The sequence below is a fragment of the Corapipo altera genome, unplaced genomic scaffold, assembly GCF_003945725.1.
Source record: "Corapipo altera isolate COAL_440 unplaced genomic scaffold, ASM394572v1 48b, whole genome shotgun sequence".
Taxonomy (NCBI): Eukaryota; Metazoa; Chordata; class Aves; order Passeriformes; family Pipridae; genus Corapipo; species Corapipo altera.
In genome coordinates, this window is record NW_020884884.1 from 8,516,895 (window position 1) to 8,536,518 (window position 19,624).

Consider the following 19,624-nt stretch of genomic DNA (forward strand, 5'->3'; position numbering starts at 1 on the left):
CTGTCATTGCTGCCATGAAACGCTGGTTCTGTTTGGTCTCATGCTCCTGCAGCACCTCATTGACATTTAACCAGCTCAGCAGCTGGCACACTCAGCCCATAACTTTCCATGAGGACATTCAAAAGGCAATTTTGGAGCTGAAGAAATTTCATTTATATTTTTCAGTTACAGGCTGTCAAATTTACTTTCTATTTCCACATCTGTAACAATTAAATTATAGGGCATGATTCTGGTAGAATTCAAGTGAAACCAGCAACAAGGAAAATGCAAATGCTAACTCACACCAATCCTGCACAGTCAGACCCCATCATGGGCACCGGCAACATACAGCCATGCATCTGGCTGCAGCCTTGTGTGCTGCTTTCTGTCTCAGAGGGCAGCAGCCAGCAAACATGACCTGTTGGTATCACAGCACAGGCTACTGATGGGTGCAGTGCCTGATCCACAGCCACACGAGATTCCACCTCCTTGTCAAAAAGAGAGTTAGGATCCACAGGATTGCTATTAACTTCCTCTGTGATGACCTGGTGTTTGCTCCAAGTAATATTCTCTTCCCTATCCCTTGTGCTAGTTCAGCTCCAGCAGCACACATGCCCATTACCTCCAGTTACAGTCAGCTGTGACTCCATTTACAGGAACACGTGAAATGGAGAGATTCACGAGATGACCTCTAAAAACAAGAGCTGTGGCACTAGAGAAAGGGTTGCCAACTAGTTGACACAGTCTTCAATTATGCTGCTATTACACTGAAACACATGTAATGTAGCTGCAGCTTTAGAAAAGAACCATCTCCATTTGTGAAATGAAATAAACTGAGTCCTGGCTAGGCTTGCTTTCAGATAGGGCACACAACCATTAGGCTATGAATGAAATTTCAAATGTTAATGCCTTATCCTGACAACCCAGGAACAAAGGGTGCCAGACGGTTAGAGCCACGTAGCTGCCGTATGTTGTTGAGCTATGCCTGTGAAGTGAAGGTCACTGTAAAACCACACCACTGATGGAGCAGGCACTGCTAGCATTCATCCTGGTTGCCTGGAACACAAAATTTACCATTCTCCCTGCTCCTGATTAGTGAAGTCTCATTTTTAAAGTACAGCAGGATTTTTTGTGTGTGTTTTTCAATAAAATAGTTGATTAAACTGTAAATTTCACTTTAAAAAAAATTAGGTATTAATTTCTTTTTTAACTTTGATACATTCAGGTTACTTGCAAAATCATGAGTCTTGCAACATTTTCTCAAAACCTTGTGTGCACACAAGAATTTTTAATTTTGCCTACATGGGAAAACCTAAAAAAGACAAGGTTAAGGTTGAAAATATAAAGATTAATAAACAAAGTTATGAAATGCACAGAAACAAGCTTTCCAACTGCATAGGCAATGTGTTCCATTTGTTATACCAATGTGCACATATGAGAGTTTCCATCATTATTTACAGAGATAGTGGCTGTATTTTCTATTTACTGTTTCACCTTTGTAATTTATATGCATCTTATTTTCATGGCCACACAACTCCAGACCGTAAAACATCACACCAGAATAACTTTACTCCCACATTTGTACAAACAAAGTGTGCCTACCGGTCTCCCAGCAAGTAAAAACTGCTACCCTGCAAATAATGGGCACTGGTTTGTTTAAAGGGCATGTTTTCATGGATATGCAGTTCTTGTACCCATAAAATTAACTGGACCAAGAGTTATGAGAATGAATTGAAAATGTACAGAACTACAACACACAAGCCAGTGTAAGAGGTGGAAGCATTTTGTCTCCTTCCATGTAATATCAAACACCCAAATGAGATACTTAACACAAGAAAGTACAACTGGGAGAAAACTTATAAAAACATGTTTATTTTTTATGTAGATACAGCTGAATGTTGAAGATGACGTTCCTTACCCTTAACTTTCACCCCAAAGTACATTGACCGGGCAAAGAACAACAAAGGATAGGACAGTCTGTTTAAGTTACAGTTACACACCCCTCCAGCAACCTTCTTGATATACACATATCTGGCAAATCAACACAAGCAGAAAGACAGAAGAAGTTACAGCAAATCATACACCAAAATGGAATATCCTAGAAGGTTGCATCTTGTATTACATCAGCAATTTTAACAGCATTTCTATTAATGAATATTTCTATCAATTGCAGTTACGGAAAGTGCTGTTAGTCACAGATTCAAATTAAAAATTACACATGACAACATGCTTTTTAAATTTTTTATTGAATGTAATATTTAAACAATTTCATAAACAACTAAATCATAAAACCATCTGTTCATGATGCTTCCAGTCTTCTGTTCCTCCATTTTTCCACATAAAACTTGAATGTCTCCTATAAATAGAGTAGAATAAACAAGTTCAACATTGTTTCAGCTGTAAAGTTACTAATTCTGAACGAAGTCTTATGTCCTGACAAAATTTGTTATTCTCTGTCATGCAAAACTAGATTTGTATTGAAGTCTGTATAATTAAGAGAAATACCAGAGAGAGTGAATAAAAGGAAAAGGAAAACCTTGCCAAAAATGCATAATGAAGCTTCTCTTACTAAATGCAATAATATAATCAATTTCATTTTTAAAATGAAAATACTTCTTAACTGCAATCTGCAATTGTGTCAAAAAAATTGAGATGCTTTTAAAGACCAAGTTGCATTAGAGAAAAATTGAACAGGGAAATCAGAAAATGAATCATCTCAGTGACCTGGAAAAAACACTCTTATTTTCACTAGCTACATACAAGAAACAGACATTCTAGGTTTTAAATTCACAGTCAAAAAAATAAGTAGATTCTAAATTACGTCAAAGCTGCAGAAAAACACACCATAGCTGTTGAAAGGCTAAACCACATATTTTATGCCAAAATTTTTTCCAATCCTTTACAAAATAAGAAAATCATATTTATCATGAAGCAATGTGGAGAAACAGTATATAAACAGATCTTTACAGAACTACAGAAAAATATTTGTTTTAGAACATAAAAAGTGATGAGAAAATAGGAATTAGAAGTTTGCTTTGAGAGGCAAAATATAATCAGTCTTTAAAATCTGCTTAGCAAAAATGGTACTAATAGACTTTTAGCCAAAGGAATGATGTACAACTATTTGCAGTCTTGACAGATTTAGCATCATGCCACTTGCCACCCTCAAGTAACATATATTTGCACATTTGCATACATATGCTGGCCAAGAAGCTAGAAGCAACACTGCAATAGGAATCTACTTCCTACAGTTCTAAAATCCCACCCTACTAGTGCAGCAATTTGTACTAGACACAAAACAGGTAATTAATGAAAACTAAAAGCCATTAATTGCTAATGAAATACCCATTCTATAAGCCTTTTCAAGTTCAATTGCTTAGATAAATGCCCCAAGGAAATCTGATAAAGGTACACCTGTAGATGAGTGCCTGATAACAATGAGGTAGTTTAAATATCATAAGCCCCAAGAGGTTTTATTTCCTGAAGTCAAATCCCATGCAAGATTACTACAGCTCCTACAATGCTCAGGACTTCATACATTACGTCCTTTGAGGAGTCTCTGCAGAGACCTAGTCCCTATTTAATTAGTCATGCAATTTGTTTTACTAACATTGAACATATGCAACTCTGCAGATCTATTTCTTAATTAGGAAATACTCACAGGGGGTTCAGTGAAAGGGACAGGCTCTCCTACTTTCTTCAGAAAAGTTGCTAAAGACTTCAGAGATAGCTCATGCAGCTGTATATTCTTTGCTTTTGTTTTCTCATACACAGCCTTTGCAGATGCAACATCCCCATCCAGTTCTGAGGAAAAAAATAAAACCCAAAAAATCCCAGTGGTTACTTGTTTCTCTTTTCACCTGCTTCCATGATGTCATGCATTCCTACTACTTGCCAAAACACATTCTATATATTTTAATATACAATATTCTAAATATTCTGGATATTTTTGTATTCTATATATTAATAATCTATATATTTTAATATACAATATTCTAAATATTCTGGATATTCTTTGTATCCTACTGACAATTTACATCAGACAATTTACATACAGCCATTCCTTTTTCACCTGAGGCTGGATAATCAGTTCCTTCAAGCATGTGCTGGAACCACAAAGGAGGAGGAGTTGCACAGTGTAAACACACAAACGATAAAAAATAAAAACAAAAGCTAAAACATAAACCAGCCAAATTCAGCCTAGAGGACTCTAGAACAGAATTTTATTCCCTTAAGTAAGGACAGAATATTGATTGTTACGGTTTCAGGTGCTGGCTACATCGAAACTAGAACCTAAAGGAACAAACAAAGGTCATATGATCATTTTAGAACCCAAATTGAAAACCATTTCATCCTCTTGAGCAGGAAAAAAGTTTTGCTGACCCACTAACTCATTACAAACCTTAAATACTTAGGCAACCAATAACATATTTTGGGATATTCCATGAAAGGCATAATTCCCTACAACAGGTTCTAACTAATCCATTCTTCATTTATATAAAGCATTATTAACTTCTAGCTGGAGTGGAATGTATTTCTCCTTCCTCTAAAGTGGGAGAGGGGAGGAACTCCTCCTACTACATTGACTCATGCTTAACCATCGACTTCTCTGCTGCTCAGACATTTCCTTGAGAAGCATCAGGATGAAACTGAAGTGACCCCTGACAGTTTCACTGCTGCCCTCAGGGTCCTAGAAACAGTACAACTGTTCCTAGCACCTTGTGAACAACAAGAAAGCCATCATGTCCAGTTGAATTCATTCTGCTGCTTGGGAAAACGCAAACACCTGCAGCATGAGAGCTGTCTTAGGTTTTAGTTGTTCACATTTGGAAACACCACCTTCGCAACCACAGGGGCTATAAAAACAATGGTTCATAAAGAAAAGAAAAAAGCTGTAATTATGCAGAAATGGATAGCTTGTGTCCCTTTCTCGTGAGAAAAAGCTTCCCACTCACATCTGGGAAATGGCTGAGCTCCTTTTTGAACGTGGGAGGCTACTGCAAAAACTGCAGGAAATGACGGCTTAATGAAAGCATAATAGAAATAGTTCACTTTCTATTTCTTTAAAATAGATTTATTGTATGGGAAACACCAACAAAAAGAGCTAATACTTAGATTGCATTTAATGGACCACACAAATGTGATTTTACATATTTCTTTTTTTCTAGAAAGTATACAGCAAAGGATTATGCATCTCACCAGATAAAGGAGAGCTAGTCCTGGCAGTGGATCACACCACAAGACAAGAAGTAAATGTCCTTTTATTTGTTCTGTCACAGAGGTCTGATATATGATCAGACTTCTTTCAGCTGTGATCTATACTCTACTATATCTCTGCTAAACATATAAACAATTATAATTTTATTTGTCCATTTATTTTGATAGCTAGCAACAGTAAGAAACTGTAGTAATACTACACACTTATGTTTCATTCCCCTTTCTAATTAACTAAAAATAACAATGGCCTGAAAGGAGAATCATTTGTTCTCTTGAAAATTATGATAATACAAGGTTGGAATTGGCCCAAAATAAGAAATCATGTTTGAAAGTTCATTAGTTTTAAAATATATATTAAAAAAATTCTTTTATTTAAAATACCTTATTTCTACCCCTCGTGGCTGGAAAACAACCTAAGCACAGCCTTCTGATTTTCAATTGCGTTAAATATTTCGCTGATGATCACTTTAACAGTCAAATGATCAATGTCTCATACAGGTGAGGCGTTTGCACAGAATAACCTGGGAACAGCTTTTAAAACTCTCCATGCTGATATTGAATGTCTCCTCTAGATCTCGCTATGAGCCACCTACATCTCCACCTGTTCACATAACAGTGTGGCTTCATATGTTGAATACAATCTAATCACTCTTTCAGGTATAACAGAGCAAGATACTGATTCTGTGCAATCTATGAAACTGCTGTACTATGATGTAGTTGGGAAGGATACTGAAAAAGCTGATTAGTTCACTTACGGAATTTGTACTGAGGTAAAAGCAGCAAAGAGGTAATGATAGTGTAAAGCAGCAAGTACAGTGTTGGTGACAGAAAGGTATTGTTTGTCTTAAAAAAACATGTTAGAAAACTTATCCTGCTGTGAATGAAGCCACGAGGCTAAATGATTTTGGTAGTGACTGCTGTTTGGAATGTTTATAAGCAAGCAAACTTCATAAGCTAGATACCACATCATGGAAATTTCTACAACTTGATTCAATAAGGATATATTCCTTTAACACCACACCTTGGATTTAAGTTCGAAGTATTTTACCTAATTATTCCTATTTATCTCCTCTGTGATAGACTGGAGCACAAGGACTTCTGTCATCATATTTTTTTGCTTCTAACACACATGTGGGAAGTATTTACTCCCTGTAATAAAACTGGAAGATGATAGAGTACACAAAGCAAAGGACTCTACAGCAGAGGTGCAAGCTTCCAGCTGAGTGTTGCCATAGGGGCTGTATGTCCTGGTTTTTGAAGAGTGAGTCTTGCAAATAAACAAAATTTGATTTTTTTAGAGGTGCTCATTTTGACTTTAACTATAAAGAGAACTGAGGAACACTTCAAATCAACTATTTATGTAAATTCAAATGAAGGTATCTGCAATATTAACTTTGGCTAAATTACAACGTGTATAAAAATCTACACTAATAACAGTAAGATCCTTTCACGTTACTGATAGAACTGATCACCTACAATTTTTGAACACACACACACACACACACACACACACACACACACACACACACATAAAAAGGACCCAATATACTTTCTCCATGTTTTTTGGGAAAAAAGCTAGATTCATTTTAAAAGCCATTCATTTCTACAGTATTTTTCTCCATGGGTTAGGATGGATTCCTTTTTATTCCATGAAGCCCCTGCTTATCCTCTATGTGTCAGTTGGTTGCTCTTCCATCCTAATAGCCAGGATAGCGCACACACCCAACAGACTTGAACAACAAAAACCTCAGATACCCCAGCATATCTTTATGATTCAAATTGTAAAGCAAGTTACACATTGTAGACCCTTTTCCCCTTTATAATGGTTTCCATGACCTTTCTTCCCCTTTATAATGGTTTCCATGACCTTTCTGAATGTCTCAAGAGTTCTTAATAAAAGAAACTATTCCAAGGAGAGTAAATTACCATAACATCTCAAAAGGTAACGGTATGCCACTTCTGGATCTAGATGCTCAGGAATCAGTTCTAGAAGTCTTTCAATCACCTTTGCCTGTGAAATTTAATGCACAGACAAAAAGAGCATTAACTTGAAATCTTACAGAACAAAACAGAATCACCAAAGTCAGAACAATGACTTCACAGCTTTGAAGTGAAATGAAGTGTACTGATAACAAGGAATGGACCTGTGCGCCTGAGAGAGGACATAATATTTTCCTTCCCAAAATTCTGCATGCAGAAATGAAACAGTAAAGGAAATGTTATGAAAAATGTAACTAATATAATATAGGACTAAAATCCATACTCAAGAAGCCTAAATATTACAGTCTCTTTTTTTTTCAAGTAACCAATTAATGAGAATATGTAAGGATTTCAACCAATTTAAAAAAACTGCAAAACACTCAGCAGCCTTCATTGACCTAGAGGTCAATGGTAGCTATGATCAATGCTTAAAAAGCATTAGATCACTAACTAATGTGTTTAAATTTGGGGCCTCCCTCCCTCAACCTCTGATTCCAGTTTCAAAACCTCTCCGTTTTGAATTAAAAACAGTTTATTGAAATTATTAACATCTTTATCACATACTATTAACTTAAATGTGTTACTAAAATTTCTGCTTGACAAACTAAAAACATTCAAGGTTTTAGCTCCTTCTACAGACACCAAATGACAGTGTTTATCGTAATCATATTTATCATCACCACTTCAACAGAAGAACTTTTAATCTCTGAGTATTTAAAGTTAATTTCCACAAAATGTAAATGTGCATTTTCCTCATTTGAAAAATACTTATTCTAGTTTGTGTGTTGGCTGTCTCCTGATGCTGCTCGTCTATGAAAGAAAATTCGATGTGGTTTTGCATGCATGTGTGGGTTTTGGGGTGTTTTTTTCATATTTTTGTTTGTTTGGTTTTATTGTTGTTGTTTAATATTGGATTTGGGGGGTATTTGGGGCTTTTTTGTTTGGTTTTTAGGGGTTTTGTTTGTTTGTTGGAGGGGTGTTGGATTTTTTTTGGTTGGTTGTTTGGTTTTTTTGTTTACTTTGAGGGGCCACGTGAGGAGGGATGGATATGAGCAGAACAAGAACATCAATGAGAGCATTTCAGATCATAGGGAATGGGTACAAAACCAGGAATCCAAACAGATGTCCAAACCACCACAAAAAGTAATATGAAATGTGTCTTTTAATGTAAACATAGAAGCATTTTATCGTTAGAGAGAGACTGAGGTTTTAACTTGCATTTGTATTCATACAATGTAGCCAACAAAATAAGTACTTTCAGGTTGTGATACTGAACTGGATAATGCAGTAAAACATTTAAAGCACAATGTTTGTAGGATATACAGTGTAACATCAGAAATGTAGGAAATTACTGAAACAATAAAAAATATTAAGTGCACCCTCCTTTCCATCATGATCCATAATGTAAACTGTTCCTTTAAATGTAACCAGTTCTGCAAATGAACCTCCCCCCTCCCTGAGAAACCCAATAAAGCTGTCAACTGTGAAGTTCAAGATCCAAAACACTTTAACAAAGGTTGAGGAAGTTGTATTCTGCTACATATAAAATTATATATATGAAAAAAAAAAAATATACCTGTCCAGGTTTAGTTGCTGCTCTAGACATAAAACTCCCTAAAGTTCTCTTCTCCTGAGCTATTGCACCAAACCTCTGAAGAAAAAGAAATGATTAATGTAGCAAACGTGAGTAGGTTAGTGATAAACAAAAAGGTGAAAATTTCCAATTACAGATGCTTAAAATAATATCCTAATATATTACCTATTTACAAGGTAAGTAACTGACCATTAGATTGAAAAAGAAAAGCAAAAAACCAACCACAAAACAAGTTAATTTCATGCACCTCTTTGGTAAACATTTTTAAAATGGTAGCTATAGTTTGTTTAAAACAATAAGGGAAAGAATTAAACTAATACTTCAACATACCACAAAAATGAGATTTAGGACTGCAAAAGAATGAAAAAGAGAAACACTATTCCTCTCCAATTATACTGCCAAGCATTCACAAGTGAGCTAGGGATCATAAGGTTAATTATACATTTAATAAGGTGTCAGGGAGATAACTGCTCGTTTCTTTATAAAAATTAAAATGTACAAAGCAAGTTCTCTTTAAAGTATAATTACCTACACTTATGCATACAAAGGACTGATTTCAATCTCTCTATTTTATAAAAGGCTTTAACTGCAATAGACAGTGTTTGAGAGCGAAGTTGAACTTAGAAAAGTTTGAGACAGACTAGATAAAAATCAAAAATCTATCTTACTAAAGAAACAAGGTCAAAATAAAATATACAAGACAATATTTAGTGTATGTTTCTCAAAGATGTCAGTCTTAAAACTCTTACAATGCACAGTGCTTTTCTTTTTTTTTACCAGCTGCAATATATCAGTACCAAAATGCACAGCAAAAAGAGAATATTGTGCATATAAAAATACAGATATCATGAAATTTCCTACAATCAATCAGTGTTGCAGACATATGCAAACAGGAAATTTTGGGTTATGTCATTATGAATGTTCTGTATGTGAAATATGGTTCGGCAAGGTCTTTAAGGTCCAGGTGAGAAGATGTGAAGCCTCGTTCCAAACAGACAAAAATGTACTCGTAGTGTTCTGACAAAAAATGGTTTTATGGTGCTAAACAGAGGCAAAATATTGACGGGAGAAACTTGCAGCATTTTCTTGCCATTCTCATCTACTGTCAGTACATGCTCTGAGAGGAAAGAGTCTAGTTGGAGAAATGTTTTCCACAGTCCCCTTTCATGTTGAAAATATCAAATCACTTTTGACTTTCAGCAGCAAAAGCATTCTCCCTCCAAACAGTACAGTGTTGCTGTTTCATGAACTTTTCAATAGATTCCTATACGCATTTTTGAAAGCAAGGAGTCTCCATGTATATACTAATATTTCAGATTATTACAAGAAAAAAAGTTAATTTAGATTGTGGTTTACTTTTCAAAAAATAACAATGGAGAGTGATTATTCCTATTTCTAGTTAGCTATCAGTAGAATACTTGATCCACACAGCAGTCAAAAATGTTTAACACAGCTCAAAGTTTTTCCTGCACCTTATAAAACTCAAATTTTCTCATATACAAGAAGTTCCAACTCAAGCTTATCTGTGAATATCCACTAAGCACGAAGTAATCTTAACATGAAGAAATTTTCCCCCAGGATATAGCAGATACAATCTTATTTCAAGTATACTGTAGTCATGAATGTTTTTCCAATATTTGGATGCTGTTGTAGTAAGTTTTAGGAATATATGAATGAATATCCCACGTTTTTGAAAATTTTAAGAACATACAGATTTTACTTAAAAATGCAAAAACCTGTATCTTCACAAAGGCAAGAAACTGTGACCAATTTTCATTCACTCATTCCATTTCGTTTATTTCAATCATAAAATCAGGAAGAGTAAAATAACTTGAGATTTTTTTTTTCATTTTGATGTTCCCAACTATACAGCAAGAGGGTTTTATATCAAAATTGATGAGTCTCCTTTTAATTTAATACTCAGATGACCATCTAGGCAAAGCAATAAGCAAAGTAAGGGAACATACAAATAATACAAGCTCCTGCTGTAGCAGAAGTAACTGAATACATTTGTTGGCATGCATTCTGCTCAAAAAACGGTCTCAGAATATCATGAAATATCCGATGGATGGAGCAGAGCTTTTTCTTTAACAGTTTAAAATACTTAGGAACTGGTAAATGAGTAGCATGCACTACCAGGAGATGATAAAAGGCCTCAATTTGAGGCAGGAGGCTGTGCACACATCGGCATGACTGCTGGACTGTCACCTGCTTGGATCATACTCCCTGACAGGGTCTATTTAGGCATGCTGCCAGAGCAGGTCCCAGCACCCACAGTTCATCCCACCTCTGCTTGTCTTTGCCTTTAGCTCTGCACAAATGGCATGAACGCAGCTGTTTCAACTCCTAATTCAGCTGAGACTGTGACCCAGAGACCAACATTTGGGTTTTAATGCATCTGTGACAGTCCAATCAATAGAAAGAAAACTGAGCTCTTAATAAACTTTGAATACAGCATTTACAATATTATAGCAACCAAGTGAAATAAGGTCCATGAAAAGCACACACTGCCTGCTTCTGTTTTGCAAACTGTACAGTTGTAAGATATTATGTTTAGAGCACTTAAGAAATCAGGTGAGAAGTTGCAAGGAAATGGTTTGCAGGAAACAAGTGATGTCTAGCAGAAAACTTAAGAGTATTTGCAATATACAAATACTTCCTTTATTTCCTTCAGGGTATTGGAAGACAAAATCCCCCTTGACTCTGGCATCCCCTACTGCTATCAGTACTAGAGTACTGATAGTAGCTCATGGTTTGGAGTAGTCTAAACTGTGCACTGCTACTCACACTGTAATTCAAATGCATACCAGTACTAGTCTGTGCTATACAACACCTCTTTTTGACAATTTCTCAGTTAACCTTTGAAGAGCTCTAAGCATTTCTGTACCTCTCTTGTTATGTCATTACCTTTATCAACGATCTGGCATCATCCACTCTGTCTGCACTGACATAATGAAGGAAAAGATCTGTGACAGGTCTGTAAATTCCAAACTGACTGGCCAGTCGTTCTGCCATCACACCAACTGCAAAATGATGGGTACATACGGAAAATCTTTGATTGAAAAGCCACTTTTGTAAACTTCACAGGCATGATTTATGTTGACTGAGCAGTTTTACATGTAATAGCTCTTTCATAACACCTCTGTCTAGTCAGAATATTTAAATATCATTGCAATTAACTTACATTTTTCCAAAGCTGGTTCTAATCCTTTCTCAGACACTTTTCTTAACAAATAGGAAATACTTCTGACAGCTTGATCAGGATTCTGTGCACCAGAGATAAGCAGAGGCTCAAGGTATTCCACAGCAGCATCAAGGTCATTGCTAGGAAAAGAGATTGAACTGGCTCAGTTTCTGAAATCAAGATTTCTAAACCTAAAGCAACAATTATATTAAAGTTTTTGTTTTCTATATCAAGGTTATATTTCCTAGAAATAGTTGATAGCAAAATATTAATGAAAAAAATTACTTCATTCAGATATTGTAAAAGTGAAATGAAACCATTTATGACTGAATGAATAAATTAAGCCATACACAAAAATTTTAATGGCCTTTGACCTGTACAAAGTTTAAGTATTTTTTTCCTCCTTAAGAAAGAGGAGTTCAGCTTGCTGCTTTAGGAAAATGTGTCCTGCAAATCTGGAAAGCAAAATCCAAACATTAATGGAGGGTATCTGAATAATTAATGCACATAAGTACAATTAATACCTAAGTATTTTTTTTATGCTATTCAATTATTTACCTGATTTTTCTAATGCCTGCTTTTTTGGATGCAAAAGACAATCCTAAATGTCATTTGGTCATTACATTAATCTAAATGCTTTTAATCTTAAAACTTAAGCACAGCAAATGTTAATAAAATCATGCAGGAAGTATTCACCAAAGTGTAACCTCTACTTCCAGCATTCTAAAATATTCAAATGACAACATCTCTTATCAGTCCACTCTAAAAACTAATTCAATTGAAAAAGAAATCTGAGCATGATGAATGCTTTTAGGTGAAGAACATTTGAGAGCTATGAGAAACCTTTTGAAAACTGTATCAGAAACATGAACCTACCAACAGCTGAACACGTATTAAAAATATCTGTAAGAACCTGTTTTTCAGAGTTCTCAAGGTAAGACTGCAAGGTATTTAAGAATATATAGGGTGTGTATTTTATGCTGCTAAGTGTTTTCATACATCCAAGTGAGTTTCAGCATGGGAAAAGTTGACGTCCCTTAAATAACCTCTGCCTGCATACAACAATTTATTTATTTATATTTGTCACCGATCTACATTTTAAGAACACAACCTAACTTTGCAACACTTTTATGACATGGAAATACAGCAAAATATAGCTTATAAGACAAATATTGAAGTATCTCTCCTATTTGAAGTGTTTAACTTAGGTCCATGCACTAGGATTGTGTGCCAAGGACCACCCAGATCTAAAAATTTACAGGATCAGTCCTTTGTACACAGATTGTTTTTTCAGTGTTTGGAACATAGTAAGATCACTACTGAAACAGGCTTGAGTGGCTCTCCTTCAGTTTAACTCCTCTTGCTGTTCCACACACTCCAGTGACTGTTCTCTCTGGTGTGGCACTACTGAGGCAACTGGGTATCTGTGATGTACTACAGAGTTCTACAGCTTTCCTGCAGAGTCAGACTTGGGGGAGTCTACCTGATGAAACTAGTTTGAAATAAAATAGAATATGTAGGATCCTTGAAGATTGGTTCCTGCAAAATGTATTTGAGAAGTTGATAGTATGCCCTTTCTCCTACAGGTGCTTAGCCCATGCACATGCTGCACAGTGCCAATGTATCAACTAAACCAGAAACGCCAGGCAGAGCACAATATGGAGTTAAACAGTTGAGTCACAGGATACTCGAAATGTGGGGATAATTATCATAGTTGAAACTGTGGCCTAAATCAGCACAGGATTCAGTTTTACACTCAGTTTTCATAGATGCTTTTGATCTAACACCAAGGACACTCTTTACAGGTACATTAGAACGAAGGTGCCACAGATAACTTACAGCACCAGAGAAGACTTTATACTCTCCCAAATGCTTCACAGTTATCCCTGCATTTCATTAAATTATTTTCAGCCCCAAATGTGTTTGGGAAACAATACCAGAACAGAACTGCACGGCACACTCAAGTTGACCATAATTTTAACATCTAGGACACTGTAAAAATGGAAATAGAACTAAATGGATAATACAAGAGATTTCCCACCACTCTGCAGAAAAGAATTACATACACTAGTCCTAGAAATACTTACGTTTTCATATGAGCCAATGCAATAGCATTAGCCATTAGTGAGGCAGAGAGACCAATTGATCCTGTGATGTCTTCCAGCATGTTTTTAAGTGCCTGCAGGTTCTTCAGATCTCCTTTTTCTACCAGAGCCTGAATGAGAGCAGTAACTGCTGGTCTGGAAGGCAACACGCCACTGTCAAGCATTCCTTTTAAAACAGCCAAGGCATCTAACAATGGTAAAGAAACAAGGGAAGCAGAAATCAGACTTTAGCTCAGAAGGCAACCATGATGCTAGTATCATTAATCCTACCCACTTAAAAACATGTACAGAAAGAAATTCTTTTGGCAAACTTCAGCCTCAAAATCGCTATAGTGAATATATAGTGAACTTGAATATATACACATACAAATAAAAACTTCCAACAATAACTTAAGTTAAAATCCTGTAATATTTCATAAATAAAAGGCATTAAGTTACTTTTAAGATTTCAATATTTTTTTAGTAACCAGCTTAAAGAAATCAGCTGTGTCATACACGTCCCTCCCTTCTGACTTCAAAGTCCTGACCTTTTTACCTTGTTTTTTCTCCAAACTATAATCGGTTTTCTTTATTAAAAACCAAAAATGTTGAATACTTAAGAACAAATATATTTTAAGAATGTAGTTCATTATTGAAACTGAAGTATTATATTGAGATTTGTCTTTTTAAGTGTGCACCAAAACTTTTGTTTCCCAAAATTTAATTTTTAACTAAAAGTATGGGACACTAGCCTCCATACAAGACCAAAAACTCAGAACTCAGCAATTAACTCAAAACCTCCAAAGATTATAGCAATTACCTATGTTAAAAACACAAAGTCGATCTCCTGTCCATCTGGCACAAATTCTCCAAACCCACAGCAGATGAAGTCACCCTTATTTCTCTAAGCAGAATTCTTGTCAATTTATGTTATACATGAGCAAACACATGCAGAAAGACATGCCCCTCTGGTAAAAATCTCTTACTCCCTACCAGCATAGGCAAGATTAGTCACAGATGATAATTATAATACCAAGGGATAACACTTCTAACATAATATACACCCACATGAACTCCACAGCATTAGCATTCCAATTCAATATGCAGGTACTGCAGAAACCAAGTATTACCTTTTACAAGACAATAAGAAAAAACATCCTGTATGCCTGGCCTTCCTTCAGAGGAAATTTTCTTTCTGCCCCCCCTCTCCTTCTTGTTAGGGAAAAAAAAGGAGCAAACACATCAGGGGCAAGATTCACAATACTTAAAACCCAATCTCAGACCACATGCCAATGTTCAAGTTGTCTCCTGACTATAAGTGTGGACCTCCCTCTAGCATGGAGCATGACCAGCCTTCTCAAGAACAAGGAAAGAGAAAGATTTGAAAGCTGCATATGTGCAAGACTACTTCAAGAAATTACCTACTAGTAGCATACTGGGTAATTCTGCTTGTGAAAACCAGCCACTCATCTTTTAAAATGCTTTCTCCTATAAACTGCAAATTTTCTACTGTGAATCTCAAGTTGTGACTCTTTAAAGTAACCTGGTTTTTACCAAGTTCTTGCTAGAAGGTATTAGAGTTCTTGTTAGTATACTTAGGGGCCTACATAAAAAACTTTGAACTATACCCCATTACACAGTAAATAATGTGGTGAACTATATGAGGAAGTGTTAAAGTAGGCAGGTTTTACGCAAGCGAAACCCATCACAGGATGTAAGTCAAACGGAGCTCACCAACAAAGATGACAAAAGCACTGTGCCCAAAAATATTTTGGGTAATCTATGAGCCTCAGAAAATGACCAATATGGTTGAAATATTCAGTAGCTTGCATTTTAAAGGTTTCACTTAGAAAAAGAGAGGCAATGTCTTTCAAATTAAAATAGAAAGAAGGATCAAGTCTGACTATTCAATGAAATTACCAGAGTAAAGCTTGTCCTATGCACAAGATAAAGGAAAATAAAATTTTGCAAAGGGATGTAAACTTCTTCAGAAACTTTGTACTGTGCAAAAAGAAAGCTTTTTAGAGTACAGCAAGGAAGAGAGTTGATGTGGCAGAAAATTTAATATGCTAGCTAAAAAAATCCCATATAGTTAGTGCAACAGACTGGCAGTGATGTTCTGAAGAAGGGAAGAAATTTGGTGTGCAGTAGTAAGGAAGAATTGGCAAAACTTTATGGCATATTGGAGAAGAAAAAGGAGAAAATTTATTAGAATAAAATCAGACAGGAAAGTCAGCCCTGAAAGCTGAAAAAAAGATCTGCCAAGAGCGAGAGAAGCAACTGCATTCACCAAAACACTTCAGTTGATGACACCTGGCAATGATGTAAAACTGGAGACTGAATGAGGAAGGCATTTATCAGCTACAGGAAAGAAAGAGTACTAGTGAGAAGATGTGTCTAAACGCTCATCCTGAGTGTTTCAATGTAGCTGATGTTACATGGGTATGGGCTACTACAACTACACAAAACGGAATGAAATAAAATTATGGCAAAATCAAAAATGGATTTTCTGGTATGCGTTGTAATACCCAACTCAAATAATACATATAAGTCATACACAGCTGCTTTAATGCTTAAAGGTACTGACAAAAGTATGTATCAACACTGTACTTAAGACTTGCAGTGGCATAAACGACATTGCACTCCACCTAAAACTATGTGCCTGCAGAGTTTTCCTCTCTCGCAAGAGTTCTACAGTACAACTAAACAAGTAAAGTGTAATGCTGTGGAGGTGACCTCTAGGCTGAAAAGCAATCAGTGCCAACAACTAAAACAAAACAACTGTAAACTTTATCCACCATCTTGCTGGCTACTCTTATGTACTTTTCAGCCACCATTTTTTTTTCCTGTCATGATTGTTACATTTAAAAGAAAACCAAGCCGAATATTTTGTTACTGTTGGTATTGAGAACTATTAAAAAGTATTTGATTAAGTTTTTAAATCAATATTATAATCATTTAGTGCACAATCATGCACATTTAACAGTCAATTTAACTCATCTGGTATCTCACACAACCAACACAATATGCAAGAAACAACTGCTGGGAATTGTTTCAGATGCTCTAAAGTATGTTAATTTCCAAAGCAAAATGACTTGTGCTGTGAATTTTAACACACTTGAAAGCCTGTACTTTCTCTCGTTCTGGAGCACAAATTTTGCATGTCTGAAGAGCTGTGATTCATCTTAAGAAAACCCATCTTGTGTTAAATGGAATGGAAACTGGACTAAGTGGTCAAATGACAAGTACATTCATATTCAAGCTGTATTATAAATGCATGTACAGTAATTTACGTCTCTCAGCTACCACAAAAGGCTCTTGATAAGCAGGTAATTTGCTAAATGGACTCCTTTATCCAAGTATTCGAAGGGCGTTACAAGAAAAATCTGCAGAGGCATTAATGTGACGTAAAGGTCAAGCATTGTGACATACCTTTCAAATAATCCCGCCTAACTTGCGATATGATGAGGAGGCTGCTGGCAGCACTGTTCAGTGTGAAGCCCTTGATGTGGGTCTCAGCACTAAAAGAAGCAGACATTTAGAAAGGAATTACTGACATGCTTCTGATACGATAATAAATGGTTGAGCACCAAGGTGAAATTATAAAAACTACTGTTCGTATGTTAAAAATATTGCTGCAAAATATCGACCTGGAGACAGCTTTTGTGTTATCCTGTCAATGGTTATAGAAGGATAATTTTTTTTTGCATTCTGACAGATGACAAAGTTGGAAGTGAGCAACAAAAGAAACAAAGTACAAGATTTTTTTTAAACAATCGGTTCAGATTCTTGAATGCTGACATATTAGATGACTAAAATAACTGCATGCCCTGCATTGTTCTGTTATATCCCAAGCTGGATACTTTTTCTTCTTTTTTCAATAGTCACCATAATTATAAAATATAAAACTATTCTTTCAGCAATAAAAAAATGAAACATTTATTTTCAGCACTGTATATTTTAAACATAAACTAAAGCATATTATGAACTAACACCATGTCATTTGGTTGATTAATTTTCAAATTTCTGTCATCTAGATGTATACAGGTTTTAAAGTGAACATACTACATTTGCTGCCTTAGCCACGTTAAAATTGCATTTTGCTTATCAATTCTTTATCTCCTCTAATACAAAACTTCACGTATGTATATAACAAAAACAATCTTTAATGACCTTGCTAAAGCTTTTCTAACATTCTGGAAATTAGTCAAGAGAGACTAACCAGCAATAACATTGGTCTTATAGTACAAAATGTTCCTGTTCCTAAATGACATACAGCCAAGACCCATTTTTAATATATAAGGATAACTTTACAAATGTTCATTTCTAGATTACAAAATCTCTATAGAGCAAAGGGGGGCATTGCCATTTACCATATCAGCAATCAAGATAAACCTCACTGATCATCTTGTGGCAAACAACTGAGCAGCCTACCTACTTGAACTTAGGGGCTGAGCGGATTGGGAGGTAAGCAGGGTCATTGCTAAATTGTTCTCCTCAATCCCAAGAAAATCCTTCACATTGCACACAATATGACTATCCTCTCAGTCACTTTCAGCCTCCCAGGCTCACAAATGCAGTCACTGGACTCAGGATTTTCTTACTCTCCCAACCAATCCCCTTAATCCCTGCCTAAGCACCCACTGCTCAGTTCCGCCTTTTTTTTTTTCCCTTTGTCCCATCTGTCAAAGCCCTTAAGTCAACAATTCATGCATGAGACTGTAAATTACATATAACAAAGGATTTACTTGCTCCAATCTTCCAATCTTTAGTGTGATTAAATAGATGTTAGCTACTATTACAGAACTAATCCATCATTCCAATACTCCTAAATTTCTATTTAAAACTTCTTGGACTACATGCTGTAAATATTCCTCAAAACAGTTCTAGAATGTGAAAGCAACTACACTTGGACTGACCAATAGATCAGTAATCTGAGTTGTTAGTGTTTGGTTTTTTCCAAATGCAGAGTAGGAATGTTATTTCCTTCTCCCACATCCCTTTCTCACGGAAGTTTCTCAGTTCTGATAACAGAAGGGAAGTTTTAAAATTATTGTACCTTTTCAAATAAAAAAAAAATTGTTATTTTGTTGCCTATGCTAATGTTCACAGTAAGACTGTGTAAATATTATTTACATTTCAGATGTGGCTTCAAACAGCAAAAAGATTATTTTATGAAAATATTAGGAGCTGCACAGGTTTCAGGTCACTGTACACATTTAGACTTTTTAAGAGTAATCTCTTTGTAGTATGAGTTTGGAAAAATCGTGAAGCACGCAGAAATGTGTGCAAAACACAGACATTTGTTATTTCTCAACCACAGGCACAAGCAAAATCACTTTCTCCATTTCAGTGAATAATTTAAAACTTACGGACTTTTGAAAATGCTTGATATAAGCGTGATTGTGTTACTAGAAAAAAGATACATAGATACATCATGAACACTGCCAAGACTAAGCATGTTCTGTCTTAATGCAACAGTGACCTGTTACAGGCTTCTTAGAATGTCATTATTTGGCATTTCTATGCTACAACATGGAGCATGACAGTTCTGAAAAGCACAGGGGTTATGATGATGGTTGACCA

The 19,624-nt window shown here is 35.7% G+C and overlaps 1 protein-coding gene across 1 annotated transcript in view; it reads right to left on the bottom strand.

Annotated features, from left to right (window-relative positions):
• Window positions 1-2,206: 2,206 nt before the first annotated feature.
• LRPPRC (leucine rich pentatricopeptide repeat containing) overlaps window positions 2,207-19,624 on the bottom strand; it is a 76,658-nt gene continuing 59,240 nt past the window's right edge. The window contains exons 30-37 of the mRNA XM_027641569.1: window positions 17,471-17,559; window positions 14,042-14,246; window positions 11,955-12,094; window positions 11,678-11,793; window positions 8,753-8,827; window positions 7,123-7,207; window positions 3,641-3,783; window positions 2,207-2,335 (exon numbers count right to left, since the gene is read on the bottom strand). Of these exons, the coding sequence (XP_027497370.1) occupies window positions 2,279-2,335; window positions 3,641-3,783; window positions 7,123-7,207; window positions 8,753-8,827; window positions 11,678-11,793; window positions 11,955-12,094; window positions 14,042-14,246; window positions 17,471-17,559 (910 nt within the window). The 3' untranslated portion in view covers window positions 2,207-2,278. The remainder of the gene's footprint in view (window positions 2,336-3,640; window positions 3,784-7,122; window positions 7,208-8,752; window positions 8,828-11,677; window positions 11,794-11,954; window positions 12,095-14,041; window positions 14,247-17,470; window positions 17,560-19,624) is intronic.